Here is a 20,738-nt window from a genome sequence, read left to right as displayed (position 1 = left end):
AAGTTGCAACAGCTCCCACTGTTTATTTTCTCACTACTTTTAACGTGCACTCTGAATTCAAGCTACAAGAACAAATACATTTAATAAGGTAGAAACAACCTGGGGGAGATGATTGGTAGGCAAAGACAAGATATTCTAATGAAAAACAACCAGACATGTGTTTTCTATAATCTAAAGAAAACATGGGTGACATTCAGACAGCATGCTCTTCAGAGCAAGGATTGACTATAGTTAATACAATAGAGGATACAAAGGAAGTTTTCACTTTTAATGTTACTAGAATAAAATCAAGCCTTCACCATCAGGATGTGTAATTTGAGTAACCACTGTGAGCACACACTAAGAATTTATTAAAATTCTTAATATCAAAGGTGTCCATTTATAAAGCATTTAGGGAAAGTAAACTTAAAAGCAGACTGTTAAGATTGTAACTTGAGAGACTGGGGTAGATATTTTAAACCCATGTCATAAAAGAATGCTTTAAAGCAGCTAGGCTGCCAAAAGTTTCTTTGGTAGAATGGTGGGAGAGATACCTACAAAGCCACTATTAAAGAATAGCAAGAAATTCCGACAAAGTTAAAATATGGAAGAAAAGCAAGTTCTATGCAAGTCTGCCGTACTATTTAATATTAAAACTCTGTACTCTTTTTGCTCTCTGGAAGGCAGACTTAAATTGTTACACGAGTTATGCTTCTTAAATCCTGGCAAACTTGCTCTGAAAGAAACATGTTTTCTCATTTGCTTTTTATGGGTTTAATATGGACAAAGTATTCTTCCATCGCAAGGTGAACAGGAGAAACTTGACAACAAAGTTAAAACTACTGCCACACAGAAAGAAACTGCTAAGTGTGGGGAGCTGTGCCTTCTTTCACATTAATTTGTCAGACTTAATCAAAGGGGTGAGGGGTTTAGCTATATGCCAGAAAGCTAAATGCTTCAGGGCCTGCTTTCCAATCTGAAAGGTTTTGCTGCATGCAGCTTAAGAGATGTTCCCCCTACACTGCAGCATCACTGCAAAGTCTGGGAGCTGTGGTCAATCTAGTTCCTCTTTAAAGCATGTGCACACACTAATTTTATCATTGGCATAAAAAAACCTGTACAGACCAGGCTTCTAAGCTTTACCAGAATTCAAGACTGCCTTTTGCTCTGTGAGGGATCAATACAAAGCAGTCAAACGAAGTAGAAAACAAAAAACTGTTTTAACTTGTCAGACTTGACTGCTTATCCTAAAGCAAAATAAGCTGTTCAATGTTATAGCAAACCAGCACATTTTTGTCTCTTACCTCTCTAACTTCATGGAGTTGACCAGAACGTTGGCTCTTTGCTCTTCGAGCAGCTGCGGGTGATTTGTGATGTGTGATGGTTACAACAGTTGGCCCACTTTGATTCATATGTCGCTGGCCACTAGGAGATGCAGCATTAACTGTCCCAGATGGCAGCAGAGATGAGCTTCTACTTCGTGAGGATGAAATGTTCTACAACAAGCAATGGGATGCTGATATTAGCAACCTTCACACAAGTAAATAATTTACAATTCACCCTACAGATTGTGCTGTTCTACTTTACTCAAAAACCTAAATCTGGAGGTGTAACTCACAGCTGATTTAGTCCTTCTGATACATCTGCATTGCTCAGCAGGGATCTTCTTGGAAACACTGTTGCTGTCACCTTTGTTTCTTGGATTGTCTGAAACTGACCTTCACAAAAATCTTCACAAACTCTTACATATTAACATGCTGCTAAATTCTTGCAACCATGCTTTTTAGGAAAGGTTAGGAAGGATTTTGCAAACAGAGTAATAACAATACCAACACAAATACCTTTTATGAAGACACTGATCTGTAATTCACCAAACTGCTGTGAACAGCAAGAAAATGATTCTTAATGGTTTCACCTGATGAACTTCTGAAACCGTGCAGTGCTGTTTTCAGCACAACAGAAGCTGTAATTTTGGCAAGGCAAATCCACACATCACTTAAACATTAACATTTAAAATTAAATATGGCTTAAAGAGCCACAATATTTTGCAGTAAGCTTGGGATAAACCCCAGATGCAAAAAAGGACAGAAATAAATCTCCAACAGTATCCACAGCATAAATAATCTTTAACAGACAACCTATAAAATCAGACTGAAAATTCAAGAACTTTCTCTGTTCCAACTGTGTCAGTGTTGCCATCTTGGTTTGTTTGCTGCAGCCCTCAAACACAAGTTTTTTAGGACAACAATTCTCATTCAAGCTCAGCTGTGCACTAGAGCACCATGGGACATGATATACAGAAGTGCAATACAAAAGGGCTTTTCCCTTCTATTTAAACTGTTGACTGCACCTGCAAGGTTAAAACAAAACAGAAAAACTGTTGCTTCATGAAATACACACCATTTCGGAGGGTGAAGTGCTACAATTAGTAGCCCATGGGTGAAATAGCAGATCACCTCTGCTACAAGCCCTACACAAGTAATACTGGCAGGCTTCAGCATTGCTAAGACAGTTACCATCAAAGTGGGGTACTGCTCTTGAGTCTGCTGGTACGTGCAATAAAAATACTACTTGGGCACAATCTCTCCCCTTCTCTCTCACAGGTCAAACTTTGCAATTCTGTGGTTATTTCACATAAAAGACTTCCCATGCAAGGTGGACAAGTTCCAGCTAGCACTAGAATAAGTCAGACATCCTGCTACCACTATACTGCCTGTGAAAGGCAGATTATCTGGCACTGCCAAGAAGGAAGAGTGAAGTTACAAGATCCCTCTGTCACCCCCACACAAAACTAGACTTCAGACTTCCTGAGGCATTTAAAGGTTTAAAAAACAGGTATCATATTCCCAGTGTTCAAAGGGCTGCAGCACACACAGAAAGAAGCATTACTCCACTGGTCTGAACTACATTTACAAACGCTTCCAAAAATGATGGTCTGACTCTGGTATTGCAACCAATATATTCTTCACTACCATGATTAAGAAGATTATAATAATAAACATCTGTGGATTCAGACATTCAAAAATTAACCATCTTGGCTGATCATTCACAATTGCATTCAAATTCAATTTGACTCTAAGGCGAAAAAAAAGGGGGTGGAATTTGTCAGAAGGGCACAGAAAGTTGCCAGGTTTTTAATTTATCTTCCATGTGAAAGAGCATTGCTTAGACATAACTGCAATTAAAATAAGAGGCAGAGAAAAATGTATTCAGGAGAAAAAGGGGGATGACGGAGACTGAGTGTGACTGAATATCCTTTTTTAAACAGAAGTTTCACAGAAAAAAAGCTATGCATAGTATATAATAGCAGAATATACTAACTGATGTTTGGTTTTTAAACTGATTATAGCATTAGAATACTTCTAAACTAAATTTAGGCTGCAGAGGAAGAACAGGATCATTCCCCTTTTTCCAACGTAAGATCAAATTATCTTCCAGTTTAATAAAAATTATTTTGGTTTTAGAATGAAACCTGAGTATCACTGACATTCTAGTATCATGTGACCACAATATTAAAAATACACAACTGCTACCTTTATATAGCTAAACTGATCCTAAAACTCAGACAAACAGCAGCCATGTAAAACAGTGAGTTTTTCTTAAAGGAAAAAAAGCAATATTGTATGAAAAGTGCAGTTATGTTTTGATTTTCTTGGGGACGGAGTGTGGAGTTACAGATCTGCAAATAATAAAAGTAACCTAAAATACAAATAAATATGAAATATAAAAAAATCTATGTACTGTTTCTGTTTAAATACAGAATCAGAAGGAATGTCAAAAGCAAGTTAGTTTTCACAAAGAACAGCTGCCAAAATAATCTCATTTAACCTGCACATGTCAAGAGGTATGTTCACGAGTTGAAATGCACATATATTCCAAGTTAACATCGATACAATTCTTCTTATTTGGCAATTCGATGCTATTTTTCCCTAAGACAGTGTTAAAAAACTGCAGTATACTATCTGCAGCTGACCTGCAGATTACATCAGACATGTTGACTGCAGCTCACACCTCATTTTGTTATCTAACACAATGTGCCTTTCACCAAACCCCATTTACGTCATAAATTTCATAGTGAACTACTAGTACAAAAGCTGCTAGCTAGCTGCCATTTTTAAACTGGCTTTGTATCACAAGTCAGTCATGAACACATTTCCAAGAACCTGATATGTCCATTATTTTAGGAGTCGTCTTCATCCAAATTAGATTTTTTTTCCTGCAAGATTTGCTCTAGTTCACTTCATATCACAACTCACTGGGCTACATCAACTGTATTCCTAAACTGTGACTTAAGGCAAAATAAACAGTGTATGGGACCATAGTGCATTTAAGACAGGTTTTCATTAAACTTTGCGAAGGCACGTGGCAGCTTACAGCAACTGTTGGTGAACAGACATTTTTAGGGCAGTTTTTAGGGCATTTTAGGGAGTTTGTGACTCTGTGGGGGAGGAGGGAAAAATCAGGAATAACTAACTATACTTGCAGTAGCAGGTAGGGCTCAAGACAGCTGTCCTGCTGCAAGGACACTAGGTAAGCTGAAATCTGTTATGTACACAAGCACATAGCCTAGTGTGCCTGACATTCAGCTGCATGCCTTGCCCAACAACAGTGCTATGAGATCTCCAGGGAGAGACCACCTCCGCAAGTGAGCCCCTCTCCTAGAATCCTCTCCTTCTCCTCTCAGAACAAGACAGTTATGAATACTATGCAGCAGGAAGATTAGCAATCTTGAAGTAGCACATACAGCCATAGTCTATGCCAGATATCAGAGCCAAATACATTGGTTTGAACATCTTTTATAAGTCCATAAGCAAGTTTTCCTTACCTCTTTGTTTTCTGTCCCTTTACACCCTTCAACCATCTTGCGATCCAACACTTACCACTAATGTGCCAGACAACTCCACTAGCTCACGACACAAATCTATGGCAGGGTGGTTGGAACTAGATGATCTTAAGGTCCTTTCCAACCCTAACTGTTCTATGATTCTAGCATCTAGCTTGGAATTACTCTTTAGAGTATGTTTGTAACACACAAACCCTGAATGAGCCCAGCACCAGGCCCTCCAGCAACCCATGAAGCTATCCCTTAGGCAAAGCCCCATAAATATAAAAGATTACAACTTAAACTTGCAAAAGCAGTCACACACAAAGCTTGGGTGAATGTGTGCAGGAAGCAGTTTATACAATCACCGAAAACCTTTTGAAGTGGGGCTCCACACCTCAATGCCATAAAGAACAGCAGCAGTACACTGTGCCTGCTCTGCCCAAGGAGTCAAGGCGGCAGCTAATTGCTTCTGACAGCTTCTTCCTGCCACTGCCAGGAGAGGCCTCTCCAGGAACCACACACTCTGCCCCTTCAGCACATTTGAATTTTACAACACATTGTCAACAACTACATCCCAGCCAAATAATTGACCCTTCTTTTGCAGAACTTCCTCAGACTAAACACAGGGAATGACAAGCACATCTTTCACATTGGCACACAGCTGTGCAAAAACTAGTTTTCTATTTTTGTTAAAATGTTAAAGTCTATGTGATGTTTTCCACAGTCAAAAACATTCTAATCACACATCACACCATAAAAGACATTTAAGACACTCTCACAGGAAATAAAAGCAATTACAGTTATCGCTGGATCTTTATTCCTAATCCCCTGCTCCTCACCCTAGCACTGCTGGTATGACTGTCCCTCTAACTGTTAGCATATCTTGTTTTCTTTGGTCCTACTGCTCTCCGGTTTGCAAATAAATAAATACTGAAAAGTCTGATGAGAGGAAGACATTATCTCTCCAACAATTAGTAATGCATGGTGCAAATGAGTCAATAAATACACAGGCTGAAGCACTCCGAAAGGACTACAAATATTCTTTCCTGAGGCTATACTTTACCATTGCTCCAACTGTTTGCCTACTAATAAAATGAAACTAATAGAAGAATAATACAGAAGCTAATAAAAGGTTAATCTGTTACTTGCCTTCATCTTAGGTTTATGACCTAAAACCAGCCAAAATACACTTAGCTAACATAGATTATAGTTAAGATTTTTATTTTAGTAGACTGTTCACCTCCAAGATGAAAAAAGCAGTATAATGAATGCTTCCATTTAGATATCAAAAATCCTAACAACTAAAATAATGTAATTTTAGAACAGTAAGTTCCACCTCTATTAATGTTTTCATGACTCATTCTCCCTGGAGATTGCCCTTCCTGCTCACAAAGAAGCTGAAATGTTTTCCACCATTTACCAGAAGCAAGCAGATTTGTTTACCTTGGAAAGTAAATGCAATGCTGCAGAGATCAATAAACTCATTTCTGAAGCGAACTGCCATATCTGTTTATGGCTGATAATCGTATTTTCACAGGCATTGTGCCACAGATGTTTTCTACAGCATAATACATACTGAAATGATATTCCGTTACTGTGCACATATATAGCACAGAACCAATGCCAGCGTGCAGCTTTAGAGCTATGAGAAGTCATATGATTTCAGAAAGTAATTACAATTTTGAGACATCCCCATTAAGTATTTGAATTCCCATCTACTTCTTTTCCAATGCATCTTAAGTAAACAAACACTAATAAAAGAAAAATATGGACAGAGATATGTTTAATTTACACTATAATTTGCAAATATTAAAATGCAAATGACTGAATCTACATAACATCCAAATTTCAGCACTGAAAATGGATCGGCTTATGGTATACTTTGCACATTTGTGTAAAGCACCATCTACGGTACTAACTTTCCTGATAGGATATTACAGTGCTTCATCATTCTCAGTAAGGCAATACACATGTATGCTTTTAAGCAAGAGACTATGATAATCATTCCATCCTAAAAACTTTTCTTCATCAAGAATCATTTGAGCAAGCTCATGTTTTGTCCTAAATCATTTTTTTCCATTTCTATAGAAGGATTTTGAAACAGAGAACTCTTACCTTCATGCAGCTTCCAAATGGAGGAAAAAGGTATCAAACATTCATGTATCTACAGCCAGGCACTGTTTCATTCTCAGTCTCACGACTGCAAGAATTTCCAAAGCATGCTTTCATTAGAAGTACTATTCTTTAGTTAACTTCATAGGTCACGGTTGAGAAGAAGAAGCAAACAAGCGTACCAGAGGAGGAATGAGTGAACTTGCTCAGAAGGAAAAAAGGTTTCATGTGAATAAAAGAATCACGAGAACATTCACAAAGACTTGAAACTTTCACTAAGTGAATCTGCCTTTATGGAAAGAATTATCATGCAGATGTTAAAAATGCCAGTGAATAATTCATTTTAAAATGTACAATAATATTCACTTAGAATTGTCAAAAAAAACCTGCAGTCCTATCCAGACACGGATTTCTTCCAATACAGTGCAAATTTGCACTTGTGGAGGTTGAGCAATGTGCAATTAAGCAAAATGAAACTTGCATGGGAATACCAAGAACATTAAGACTATCTTACAGCATGGGAATTATTTGATAGAGAACATTATCCTTTACTGGTTTTTTATCATTAAGATGTAAAACTTAATTAAAACAACATGACAGGCGTAGCTTATGTTACATCCACTTGTTAGCTATATAGCTCACCTCCTGACCATTCATTAGGATGCAACTAAATTTAAATCACTGCTCTGCTTAATTTACTCCACTAATTCAATCCCAGCTGAAGCTTTAAAGACAGCAAGTCACACAGTAGCATTCTGAAGCAGTCAGTAACTGAAAAAGGAAGGAAACCAGTGCTGATCTGGATCCAGAGTAGGAAGGAGGAACATTCTCCTACTAGTGTTTCACAGGAATAGTGACACAAATTCAGCTTTGAAAATATTCTCCAAATCCTCATGTTTTCTCTTGAATCTCCTTCCAATAATATCTATTCAAGGTTTCAAAACCATGTTATCTCTCCAATATGAAAGACCAGTAGCTAAAAAGTGCTTCGCTGTTATTCTTGAGAATGTTCCCATTGCTTGCCTTGTCATCCTATTTTTCCCTTGTTAATCTATACCCCACTTGCATAAGATAAATCATACCCCTCACTGCGTATTTTACACTTCCCATCCCACATCATTCTCAAGTGTATGACTCCTAAAAAAACAGCTACAAATTTCTGCCTCTCATTCTTTCTGTGAAAAGGTGTAGCTTATAGGAGAAGGCGGGAGCAAGCACTCAGCCTCCAACTTTCCAGATGCCTGTTCTTAGAGCTTGGATGCTGTCCAAACTCTAGAAGCCCAAAACACATGAGTACCCATCTGCCTGTTTGTGACAGCAACTATGAGAGACAGACAAGATGTGATTATCAGTTACTACACCCATCAAAGAATGGGAAAGGAGGAGAAAAAGAGCAATCCCATCCTGCTGCCAGTAAAATAAGAAATCACATCATGACATTTCTATCACAGGTAGGGCTATTTTAACAAAATCCAGACGTACGTATTTTTGTCAAGTCCTCAACCATTCAAAAGGAAGCCAAACATGTACTTATCTCCATGTCATTACAAACCTTTCTATCTGACTCCAGTCCCTAACCCCAACACAAAAGAAACAGCAAGGCAGCTAAAATAGCAGTGTGCTATTTTATGTAAATTTAAAATACTTTTAACAGCCTGTTTCCACTTCCATGCTAATAATATTAATGTACCTTCTTCATCTACAAGAGAAAGGAAAAAACACAATCACAAAGAAATGCAGCATTTTTTGCTTCCCTTAACTCCTACCAGGCAGTGGTTTTGAAGTAAGGAACTGAGGAAAACAAAGATGTTATACAAATGCATTTCTTCCATAGCTTCTGGAATCTCTGAAGCATCGTTCCCTTGTAACCAGTATATGATACCCAAAGAGAAGCTTTAAAACTTACTTGTAGATGAATCTAAGCCCTATATGCAATGCTAAAGTCACAGAAAATCTGTCTCTTAGATAATACTCTTTGGGAAGACAGGAGGGAAAAAGGGAAAAAGATACTGAAATACAGGAGACCAATCTGATCAAAAGAAAGGTTCCCAGGAACAGGTAAGCATGACATTGTTTCAAGTACAGTACACTTCTGGTACAAGAAGCAGAGTCAAAATACAGAAGATGTAAATTCTCTATTTGCTTTGTGGCTTACAAAGCTGGAGAAGTAAAGAGTGCTTCAGTAACAAACATATCAAGTGAAAAGTGGCCCACTCTGATTTTAGATATATACTTGTAATACGGAACAAAAAAAAAAAAAAAATTTCCTTCAGCATTTTTGTTTGCTAATAAATTGATCCAAGCTAATTGAAATGTGTGACCGGCTGTAAAATGCTTCTATACTCCAGAATCCTATTCAAAGTTTCTGTAATTCATCGGTCTAAGAAAAATGCAAGAACCCTCCTCCTGCTGTTTGAAACAACCTTGCATTTGGTTCCTCAGTTATGTATGCCTATCACCCCCCTCAGTCAAGGAAATCTTTTTATTTTCTTGCACAATGAGCCTATGAAGTAGAAAAAAGCCACAGCAGTGGCAGGTCACTATGTGAGACTACAAGAAAAAGCCTGGAGAGATGCCCCCCATTCTAAGCCCTTCCTGTTTCCAAAAGTTGTGTGTTCAATCTTCTACGATAGATACTGTCTTTGTATTTAATAGCCTCCTACTCAATCAAGATTTTCTAATAACATTATTCCTTTCAAGTGTTTTTCATATCTATGTATGCTTTTGGCATCCAGAGCATCCCATAATAATCTCCAGTTTTCAATAATCTCTGTTCGTTTTTCAGTTTCTTTTCTCTGAGGATCCCCCATACTGCTATTACTATTAACAGCTAGCAAATAATTTCTATTCAGCCACTCCAGAGCACTTTTTAACACTATACTTCCCTCATTCACACTTTCCCCTCTCATCATCAATAAAGTATAGTCAATTCTACAGAATTAGTTACCAGTAGCAGGCAAAAGGAAAAAAAGATTCCAGTATTAAGAAATATAAGCAAATTAATAGAGAGTGTAAGAATAATTATGCCACTGCACCAGCCACTGACACCACCTATACTGAACAACAGTACTACTGACTGATCACAGTACACTGTAGATGCTAAACACTCACATGGGTTCAAGAAGTTATCAGAAAATCTATTGAGGAGTAAGTCATTGATGGCAGCTGAGCATAGAAAGTTACTATCTCTAGCACAGAAAGTCCCTGAGTTGCCAATCAACAGCAACTGTAAGAGTATTCTGATCAAGCAGATTTGCACCTTTCCGAATGGTACTGAGCCACAGCTATATAGAAGCCATATTTAATTGCCACACATAAGAATTGAAAAAGTACCAAAATACTGAAGTTACATATTCTCCTTCAAAAAGTGTTTTAATTATATCACAATTCCTTCCTGACATGTCCACATCATTTAAAAAGAGCAACAAAGACTGGGTTTTCTTTTACATGACACACTTCAATAAATGCCAGTCCCTCAAAACACCATTCATCTTTTCTAAGCCCAACTTCCAAAGATACTCAGGATGAACAACTCTGACTGCAGTTAACAGAAGACTGACATCCTCAGCATCCTGGGCAGGGAGGAATCCTTTCTCCTTGCAGTTACATCCATTTTATTTTTTTTTTAGTACAGCAAACCATTACTCATGAGGAAAGCAATCTTTTTCATTCTTGTAAAGGTATCAACAGAAGTGCTTAAAGAATTGAAAATAAGAGCAAGACTTTTTTTTACTGACTCAATATTAACACCAAAACCATACATAAATACAATAATAATTTATTTCTAATGGGGCTTTTTTTTTTTTTTAATAAATCCCGCTTTCAAGGTGCATTCTAAAGAGATTGATATAATTTCTGCTTGGAGACAGAAGACACCATCAACCCATCCTTTTTTTAAGTACAAACATTATTTTTTTTACCAGTCCAAATTTTTTATTTCTTTGAGGACAAAAATTCAGACATCACTTCCAAAGAGAAATAAATAATATAAACCTTCATATGACGACCTCTTCCAGACTTGGTAAAGAAGTTAAAGGCTCCTGCTAACATCTACCTAAAACTTCTACAGTAAAAGCCATTAAATTAAATTAAAATGAAATTATTTCTCATAAATAGAACAATGTTTATTAAGATTCCAATTGATTTAAACCTGCTCCAGTTAGGGAGGAATGACAACCTGCTGCTTTGATTCATAAACCTCTAAACATCAATCCACTAACTATAGCAGCCAGCCTATCATGCAAATCATGCTGTTCTTCACCTACCCACTTAAAATAGTTACTTCTCCCTTTAAATTATTTACCTTAGAATTACCTTCCTTGTGATGTTTGGCACAGGACCGAAGCTGAGTTATCCAGTATTGTTTCTCCTTTGCATCAGCAGCTACAACAGAAACAAAAAAATGTAGGGAATCACACTTAAACTGATACTGAAGAGAAGATGATGGGGGTGGGGAAGATCATTTACTGTTTAGGATGCGCTATAAATTCTAATTTACACTATTCTATGTGTAAGTTTTTAAAAACAACACACCTAAACCTCGACTTAATATGATGTGGCCAGTTGGAAGAGATAAGCTTATGAGTTTTCTTCATAGTTATCTCCTCCAAGTATTATTAAAAGCAGAATTACCTCAAGATGACCTTTTTTTATTAAACAAATGAATAAAAACCAAACAAAACCCACAACGCTTTTGTTTTACCTGTGTTCCTCTGTGAAGTGCCACACCACAGCATTTAAATCAGTAAAAGCTCTACACTAAGGTTGTCATTCAGTTATCAGGCAAGCTACTAAAGTACTTCTGTTTTAATGTAGTTTAACTAAATCTCTCTTTAAATCTGTGTTATTTGCATGCAATTTAAAGACACAATAATGAAAACCAGAATTTCCCCCATCTTTAAAAACAGCTTTAAAAAATATTGGAAAGATTGTCTGCAGCCTGTATCAGATGGCTCCTGTGTAATATTACTAAACCTACTTGGGAGAGAGGTTTCGTTTTAAACAACCACTACTACAGTAATCCTAATTAAGAACACCAATACAGAGTGGATAATTTCAGTAAATATTTTCTCTTACATCCTTTGCTATTAAGTATCTCAACGGTTATTGACTCAGCATAAAAAATATTTACTGACTTGAATAAAACTTATAGATTTCACTAAATTAAAAGCAGCATATTTTAAGTCATTTATAATCTCAAGTGCTTGGAAAAGCATCACAATGAAACCACAAGTGTTCATGATTTCTAGTTGTGCAAATGCCAAAAAAACTTTAACAAAAAATCTCCCTGGTTGTTCCTGTGTTTCAGTTCTAGGTATAAAACAGCAACACACTGTACCACATAGGAGGCGTGCATATTCTGTCCTGATAGACAGCTAATAAACTGTAGTCAGAATAGAACTAACAATTTTAAACATTTGCTACACTACATCTTTTATATATACATATATACATATATATCTGTTGGGGGTTTTTTGTAAAGTAGTTCAATACAAAAGTGTCCTGGTTAATCAATCAGACTGAAAATACCTTAAAATAAAGTTATTTCCTTGATAAAAAAAAAGAAAAAAATCATTCCAAAGTAACTCTTCCTTACATTTGGAAGCAAGGGAAGGCAAAATTTTATGTTAATGCTGCATTCAATAATTCCAAGACTCACAAGAACACAGGTTCTTAAAAAGCTTCCGAGTTGCCATTTTTACCTTGTCTGACCCATCAGCAGGTTCATTCCTGCACATTATCTGCAGCATGGTGGCAGGGGAGATGAATAACAGAAACTAAATGCTATGCAGTGGACAACAATGAAAGCAGCTTTTCCTCCCTTCAGAATGCCACAATAATAGCTCTTGATGTATCTTCCAGCCCTGAAAGTTCATATATTGTAAATTCATACGTATTTAACTCCAGACTAGTGTTCCACTGTGTTTTATAATATACTGTGTAACACTGTAGCTGTATAACCACTACTTTCTGAAAGTACAGGGAAGAAAAATGAGACATGAATGAAGAGATGCAGAAGCGGGAATAGGAGAGAAGAATGATTCTGAATCATGAAGAATGAAGCTCCCATTCAAGCAGCACTGTACCTCTTAACTTATACATCTCTCCATTAGCAGAGTAGACCACCAACATGTGTGGCACTTCATCACCATGCAGTATTATAGCTCCAGCTAAAGACAAGGTTCCTCGTGGCTTCTGGTTTTTACTTTGTTCATTCACAAAATACTGCAGAATCCCCGTCTCAAAGTCCAGCACAAAGTACCTGTTCAGAGAAATTGCAAAGGTATGGTATTTCTATTAAAGAGTCTTTTATGTATTCACTCAGAGAAGAACACAGACTGGTCTTAAATCAGGATCATAAACAAAAAAATGAGGTCAAAGTATTTTTTGTAATTACTCAATTTTATAAGATATTGTTCTTTTGATCATTAGGTTTAGTTTTTCAAGGGCATGTGTGCGCTGCTCCTTTACTCATGTTTCTTTCAGATTAATGGGATGTTCACATACAAGACAAGAAAGTAAGGAAGGGAGCTTTTAATTAGAAAGCTTCCACTGAAGAAGCACAAGACCACCTCTTTTGGGGTGGATTTGGCCCCTCCCCTTTTATTTCCATTTATAACCTTGAAAGACATGCTAATTCCCCACTACTAGTCTTTTGAAAAGTGACACTTTTTGCAGAGGGATGAACACAATTAAAGATATCATGGTGTTTTAATTTGTGATAATATTTCACATATATTTGAAAGCTGGCCAAGGGAATTGAACATTCAGTTCCCAGTAAGTACTAGGTTGGAAGTATGGACATCCACATATAAGAAAATAAATAAGAGGAGAGAGAAGTCTAAATTCCATTTGGTCATTCTGCTAACAAATTCTAACACTGCCCAGGTCAGTAAGTGTTAGAATCAATAAATAGTCAGTGAAAATCCAGTAACCACAAAGATCTAAAAAGCAGTTTTAACAAACACAAGCCATTCATAATACACCAACTGCTAGGATATGAAGTTCACACAGGCAAAAATAAACTAATTACATTATCCAAGTGCATTAAATGAAAGTGAAGATGTTTCAAACTCAGGGTCTCAGTCTCGAGAGTCAGAAACCTCCTCCGCCCCCCCCAACCCTAACTTTCATCACAGCACAGATCCAAATTTATATTTCCTTGTGGAAATCATATATGCTATTACACAGAACAATGCTTTGCCAAGAAGGGATGGACAACAACCTCCTGGCTCACATAAAGACCAGAATAACAATGCCTGTCCCAAATAATGTTAAGCCAAGGATTCGCTATACCCCTCCACTCCTGCCCTGACTCCATCTCCCACATAACCCACAAATGAAAAATGGCAAGCTGAATGCCAACTACCATAATATTTCAATAGTAGTGTTAAAAATAAGGAGGCCCTAAATGGAAATTGCCAGAATTTCAGATTACCTTACTGACTTATATTACAACAGCCCATAACCTTCCTGTTTGACTTTTAAATGGTTTTACAATACTGCTCTCCCACTTACTAAGCATTTTTTCTCTTCAGGGAAAGATGATGCAATTAACTGCAGGTGAAAACAGCACAACTGAATGCCCACAAAAAAAGAAGAAAGACTTGCACATTTCATAGTAAATTGTAATTTCACTCAGTTTTCTTTGTCCATTCTAGCAACCTCTCTTACATATTTATGAGGAAAAGCAGAGCATTACACAGAAAATATTATATAACACCTTGACCCTAGAGTTAGTGCTTCTCTCCATCTGACAAGTTTTCAGCAATCTTTAGGTTTAGCAAACATGGCTAGGTTTTATATGCTGTGATGTCCATTCTCAGCCCCTACCATACTCATTGTAATTTCACTGTCCTTGAAATCAATGAAATGATTTTTCAGGTACAAATCATTTCAGCCTTTGTTATCAGGCCATCTTTTATCGATTGCTACCTCATAAGTCATCACTGTGGGTAGCGCAGTACTGTTCTACAACTAACAAGAGGAACAGTTAAAATAAAAGGGGAGGAAGGGGACAAGAAAATCATCGTTTCTTCTCCTATCCAGAGCAAAGGATCTGGGGGGAAAAAGTTCCTCTGAGTCTATTAGAATAGAATCTATTAAGTTATATAAACACTATGAATGCTTCAACTCAGAAACCTCTGCATGCTAGACCAGCAAAGCACTCCCAGAACAACTGTAAGCTCCAGAAAGACAAGCTTTGCATTGCCATAAAGCTACCCACAGAAGCATACCAGCCATTAGAGTACAGAATACACCTTTACCAGCATAATGGCATCCAAGAGCAGTGACTTCTGTAAATCCACATATGCAGAAACAGCATCCTTCCACATCCTTGTAGTTGCAGCTATAGTAGTGTTAACTTGACCTCCTGGCCAACCATAACTATTTCACATACAGTCTCAGAAAAACAGAACATTGGCATTCACCTTGTACCTTCACAGTTTTCAGTACTTGGGATGACAGCTCAGTTGCCTGTAAAAGCACGCAACTTTATGGAGGCTGGAACTAGATGATACTTTAAGGTCCCTTCTAACCCAAACCATTCTATGTTTCCAGCACAACTCAAGCAATAAACTTGAAAAAGAAAAATATAACCTGTTCTCATACACCTCCAACATGGCCCTCTTCAAGCATCCTGCCTTCTTTCTTGTCCCCAGTGAACCGTTTCTATGTCTGCCAACTTTTAAAGTCATAAAAGAGAATTACCTACAGAAACATAAGTATCAACTACCCAACAAAAACTGGTCATGTCAACACAACAGGTTTTTGTTAACTCTGGAGATGTCATTAACTTTCAACAGGGATCTTGACCATGACACTGTTCGTATCACATGGAATCAAGTATTTGGTTTTCAAGAGTTATAGTGCAACTCCCCTCTTCACCTTTCACACAGTAGTATCACAGAAAAAGGCAGACAGGAGTAAGCTGCACAAGCAACTACACCCTCACAGAGCAGCAGGGAAATAACGCACTTTGAAACGGCTAAAATAATAAGAAAAGCCAGGAGAAGGAATAAGGAATTACATGTCAAACAAAGAAATCAAGCAGCACTTCATACAAAAGGAGACGAGGGGAGGAACAGAAAGAAGAAACAGAAGCAGCTCTCAAAAACATTTTCTTGTATCACAGACCAAGTAACGACCTAATTCAGACCATCACAAAAATGCAGAAAAAATGAAGACCAGATTTTTTCATTAACTGGGAATGGAAAAGCATTACATATACAAAGCAGAACAGAAGAGAATGATACATATTTATCCCATTTTAGAAGGCCCATGTAGCTCTATCGGAAGGGCAGGGATATCTTTTAACTTGAATTCCAAAAGCCATTTGTCCTGCACACCAGGGAAATAACAGCACTAACCTCTAGAATTGATTAATCTTGCCATCTTATCCTGTATTTCTCTACTGGCCTTGCTCACAGAGCATACATTTGCCAATGATGCTGGATTTCTGTAATTAATTTAGAGATTAACAATGAAACCTAACATACTCTTTAGAGAACATTCAGGTAGGAGGTTGCAGAATCAACCTATGTCGTACTAGACATACAAACAATTAGTGCTATACAGAAATGATGAAATGCTACTGACACAATTCTAATGACAGCTAAATCTTCTTGCTATTCCAAAATTGGAAAAAATAATCAGTTTGTGTTTTGGTTTGTTTGGTTGGGTTTTTTTTAATTAAAAGAGTCCATCTAATGGTAAGCTAGAAAAATCACTGCTTTAACACATTTCAAGCAGTTTTAACTGCTTAAGCGCTGTTCAAAGTAGACACATAACATTACAGGCAAGAAAAAGTAGGCCATTGCACAAAAGAAAAGCCCTTGCCAACGGATTTCTCTTCAAACGCAAATCTGTTTAGAGACTACAGGCTTCCTGCTCCTCTGGCCCAGGCTCCCTCAAATTCCTGAAATTCACTGGGATACTTCCTTTTGCCATTCAAACCAAACGCATTACCAACTGATAGATATTACAAGATAAAGCATTCAGCCCCACTCAGCAAACTAGAATTTTACTGCTGTTCTATCAAATTAAAAAGTCTGACATTACCAGAATTTCTTTATGCTACTGATGCATTTGTCAACATGGGCATGACATATTAGGAAGCATAAGTATGTTGCCTTCTGAATTCTTGGAGGGGAAGAGAGAGACTGAAATACTATACCAATAAACCACTTCAACTGCATTTTGCTTTCACTGTTACGATAATTTATTATAGTAATAATTATATTAACATCATAATTCTATAGTATTATAATAATTATTAGGTCCCCAAGAAGAATTTAAGAAAAAGCAATGGCTATGGTTTAAAAGTGATAAATGCTGGTAGTATAGTAGATGAAAATGGCCTGCCATCAGACCCTGTCAAAGACAACAGCAGATACACAGCTTCCAGTTTGCATTCGTTGTATGATTGACCTTTTTTATATAAAAACTTTTGCACCTGGACAATTGCAACCCTAGTCAAATCTTCAATCACAGACTTGATCTGCTATAAAACTCACCCCTTTTGGAAAGTAGTTAATAAAATATTATAGTATTAATTACTTAATTTTATTAATTACTTCCTTGGGTTCATAAACTGCATTGGAATACATGCTTCATACTTCGACCGTGTCTAATCCCAGAACCCATCTGTTTGAAACTGGCATGGATGACTAAATGCTGCACAGTAGCATTAGACAAATCTTTTGACTAAAAACAAAATCTTCCATAATCTACAAACAAGAAAACAGTTTTGGTAAGATGATGACCAGCAACTACTGGATGAAGAGGCATGCTGGGTTTCTACAGAAGGCTAGCCCTGGTTTCAGCTTTTGTAGCTTTTCCCCAGTTACTTTCTCACTACTGGACAGAAGAACTTCACTCTCTAAATATTTTAGATCTTCTACAGACACCTGTCTCCTAGACAGTCTCACAATACGTACTTCATGATCTACTTTTTATTTTGCTTTAACCATAAAAATGCAAATTGTTCAGATAAAATACATTGATTTGAAACACCACAAAGTCTTCACCCCGATTTCAAACCTTGATAGACATCACCCTCCCTATCAGAAAAGTAACAATTAATGTATTTTCCCTTCTCAGACTGATGAATTTATTATTCCAGACAATGTGTCAAAAACTCCAGCACCATATTAGCTCAAGAACAGCAGCAGCTCACCAACCTTTTCCTTGTATCACTTTGTTCTCAACATTTCTGAGTTTCTAAACATGTTTTCCTTTTTTCCCCACTCCAGTTCTCCTCCAGTGACTGCTAGGGCATGTTCTTCAGTGATTCCATAATCCTCAAAAAGAGGACACTTTGAGAATAAGGAACCAAACTATTTTATAATTCTTTTTTTAAAAAATTATTTAAAAAAAAAAAGCTAGGTGCAAATTATAGGATAGAAAGTAAATGACTGTGTCAAAGAAAAGCAAAGTTTATGGTTCCAGTAACTGAATGAGATGTCACACACAGGTATTTCATTTTTTACAAAACTGTATCTTACTAGACTGTCCTGGAGATTACATTTATGCAACTGCCTTTTTTTTTTTCCTTTTATCTTGAGCCATAAGATTAATGGAATTATTCACGCCAGTAAAGATAAAGCATGGCACACACATTTGACAGCCAAGGATTTATTATTAAAAATAATCTCTGAAGTTGTCACTTAAAGACAGTGGTTGGGAGAACATGCTTACATTACAGTAACTGTTTAACATCCTTTATGAATTGAGGTTCCCCAATTTATCATTTTCTAATATCAGAAAATGGAAGAACCACAGTATTCATTAAAAGCTTTACTGACTTTGAGTATCTCTGAACGAAAACTTGATTTATTAAACAATAATTTCTCTGCATTATTTTAATTGCTTACCAGTCAAGCTGAACTATAATTTGCTGGATGCTTTTAGAAGTGCTCCACATCTAAAATGAAGGTAAGAAATAAAGTCTTATCCACAGCTACTAGATGGACTGCCTGTTTCTGATCTTATGCCATTCGTGATTTTAACATCCACAGACCTCTCACATAAATGTTAAGAGAAATCTCCTTTCCTGTTTTGTCAGTCTCCAAGTTTACAAGCAAGCCTTTCTTATAAACCAAAACATCATTTCTTTCCCAGCATCAGCAGAAGCTACAGTTGCTGTTGACCAGCTCATCACTTCGTCGACTTCCGTTGCCACATCAATTACTTTCAACGGTCTGAAATTCTATACAGTCAGCAATAGACATAACGCTGAAATTTAAGTACAAAAAGACTATGTTAAGGAAAATATTAACATGCTTTTTAGGATTGAGGATGGAAAAACAGGCCTTGAAATAATGCAACCATCATGCTTTGAAGTCATACAGAAAAGTACATTTATCATAATATCTATGCTTTAGCACAACATGGTCACATTGAGGGGCAACAACTACAATTTAGGGGCAAGCACATAAACAAAAGGTAGGTTGAGGTAGGTACCATAAACAGCACTTACTGCTCACAACCCACTGAGATGGCTGGCTGCCTAATGCTACTTTGCGTCATTTACTGGTCCTTGCCAACTTCCTTTTCACTTGCTCTAAATTCACTAGTACTCAATAATTAAGCAGACTCAAATTTTCATATTGCAGATCAGAGGGAAGAGGCTAGCAGTGACATAACTGGGGGAATAAATGTGCTGGTGCAACCCTAATTCTGGCAAAGTCATTATGCAGCTCAACTCAGGTGACAGGTTAACAACAGAGCTTCCCGAGAGGAAAGTACATTTTCCTTCGTGAGAAAATTAAGATCTAAACCAAAACAACAGAGTGATTCCATATCATGTCTAATGAACAGCATGTAATGAAAGGAGGACATTAAACTTTAGAAGAAACACTTCTGTGTGATTCTAAAAGAAGATACAGGAGACAACTAGTTAACATGCAGTAACTCCATTTCCCATTTGATGCAAAGACAGTGCTCTGTATGACACAAGACTGCTGCTAAATTGGTTCTTGCTGAAGCCAGGCCCACAGTATAGTCATTTGGGCACCAAAATGAAGAAAGCTAGCTGGTTTATCCCCTCTCAATCCCACCTTTCCACCTTATGGAGGAGCAAGACTTTGCTCCTTTGAGAAAGTAAAATTACAGAAACCTACTTTGGAGCCTGTATGGACAACTGCTTCTCTGCAGTCTTTAAACACTTATTGGTCTGTCCCAACCAGAAAATACAAAAATAAGACCACCAATAATCAAGGCAGCTATCAAAAAAATCAGGATCTTAATTTCCTTCTGTTTTCCCGAAATCTAGCTAAAATGGGTTTACATTAAGATGTTTAGATTTCATGTGGCATCCCAAGAGAATGCAAAGGAGTAGAATGAATGTTCTTTGTTTAGCCAAGGAATATTCTAGTTGGAAGTAATTTAGGTCTATCTTAGAGAAACAACTGTTAGGATGACCTATGAGAAAAACTGACTCCTTGTTTTTCTTAGCAAACCACCTACAAAAGAGAACTAAACATGGGTGGGGGGGAATAACTAAACATTGGAAAACATCTGAGTTTCTTCCCCCAAACAAAGTGTATATATACATACATATACATATATATAAATGAGGCATTCAATTACATCTAGCTTGATATTTGAAATTCTCTCTGCTCACATTAGCAGCTGTCAAAAATGCTGCTGAGTAAACAGGTGCATCACCACAAAGTTTTAAACATCTCCCAAAACTACGCCAGCCATGCCAGGAATCTTATTGCCTATTCTTTTCTGTAACAAAAAACACACCAAATTCTAAGTGACACAGCAATATCTAACCCTCTATAAAAATATGTCACTTTTCTGCTTGATGCTT

The 20,738-nt window shown here is 37.0% G+C and overlaps 1 protein-coding gene across 3 annotated transcripts in view; it reads right to left on the bottom strand.

The window, feature by feature from the left end:
- Positions 1 to 20,738, bottom strand: part of OSBPL10 (oxysterol binding protein like 10) — a 135,291-nt gene that overhangs the window by 61,004 nt on the left and 53,549 nt on the right. For all 3 annotated transcript variants that reach the window (XM_061362632.1, XM_061362631.1, XM_061362633.1), the window contains exons 2-4: positions 13,003 to 13,178; positions 11,220 to 11,299; positions 1,284 to 1,475 (exon numbers count right to left, since the gene is read on the bottom strand). In XM_061362632.1, coding sequence (XP_061218616.1) covers positions 1,284 to 1,475; positions 11,220 to 11,299; positions 13,003 to 13,048 — 318 coding nt within the window. In that variant the 5' untranslated portion in view covers positions 13,049 to 13,178. The remainder of the gene's footprint in view (positions 1 to 1,283; positions 1,476 to 11,219; positions 11,300 to 13,002; positions 13,179 to 20,738) is intronic.

Source organism: Neopsephotus bourkii, unplaced genomic scaffold (genome assembly GCF_033783945.1).
Source record: "Neopsephotus bourkii isolate Nb327-2 ecotype Australia unplaced genomic scaffold, CSIRO-AGI_Nbou_v1 NB_1132, whole genome shotgun sequence".
NCBI lineage: Eukaryota > Metazoa > Chordata > Aves > Psittaciformes > Psittacidae > Neopsephotus > Neopsephotus bourkii.
The sequence above is the reverse complement of the archived record's forward strand: the minus strand, read 5'-3'. Positions and strand labels throughout refer to the sequence as shown.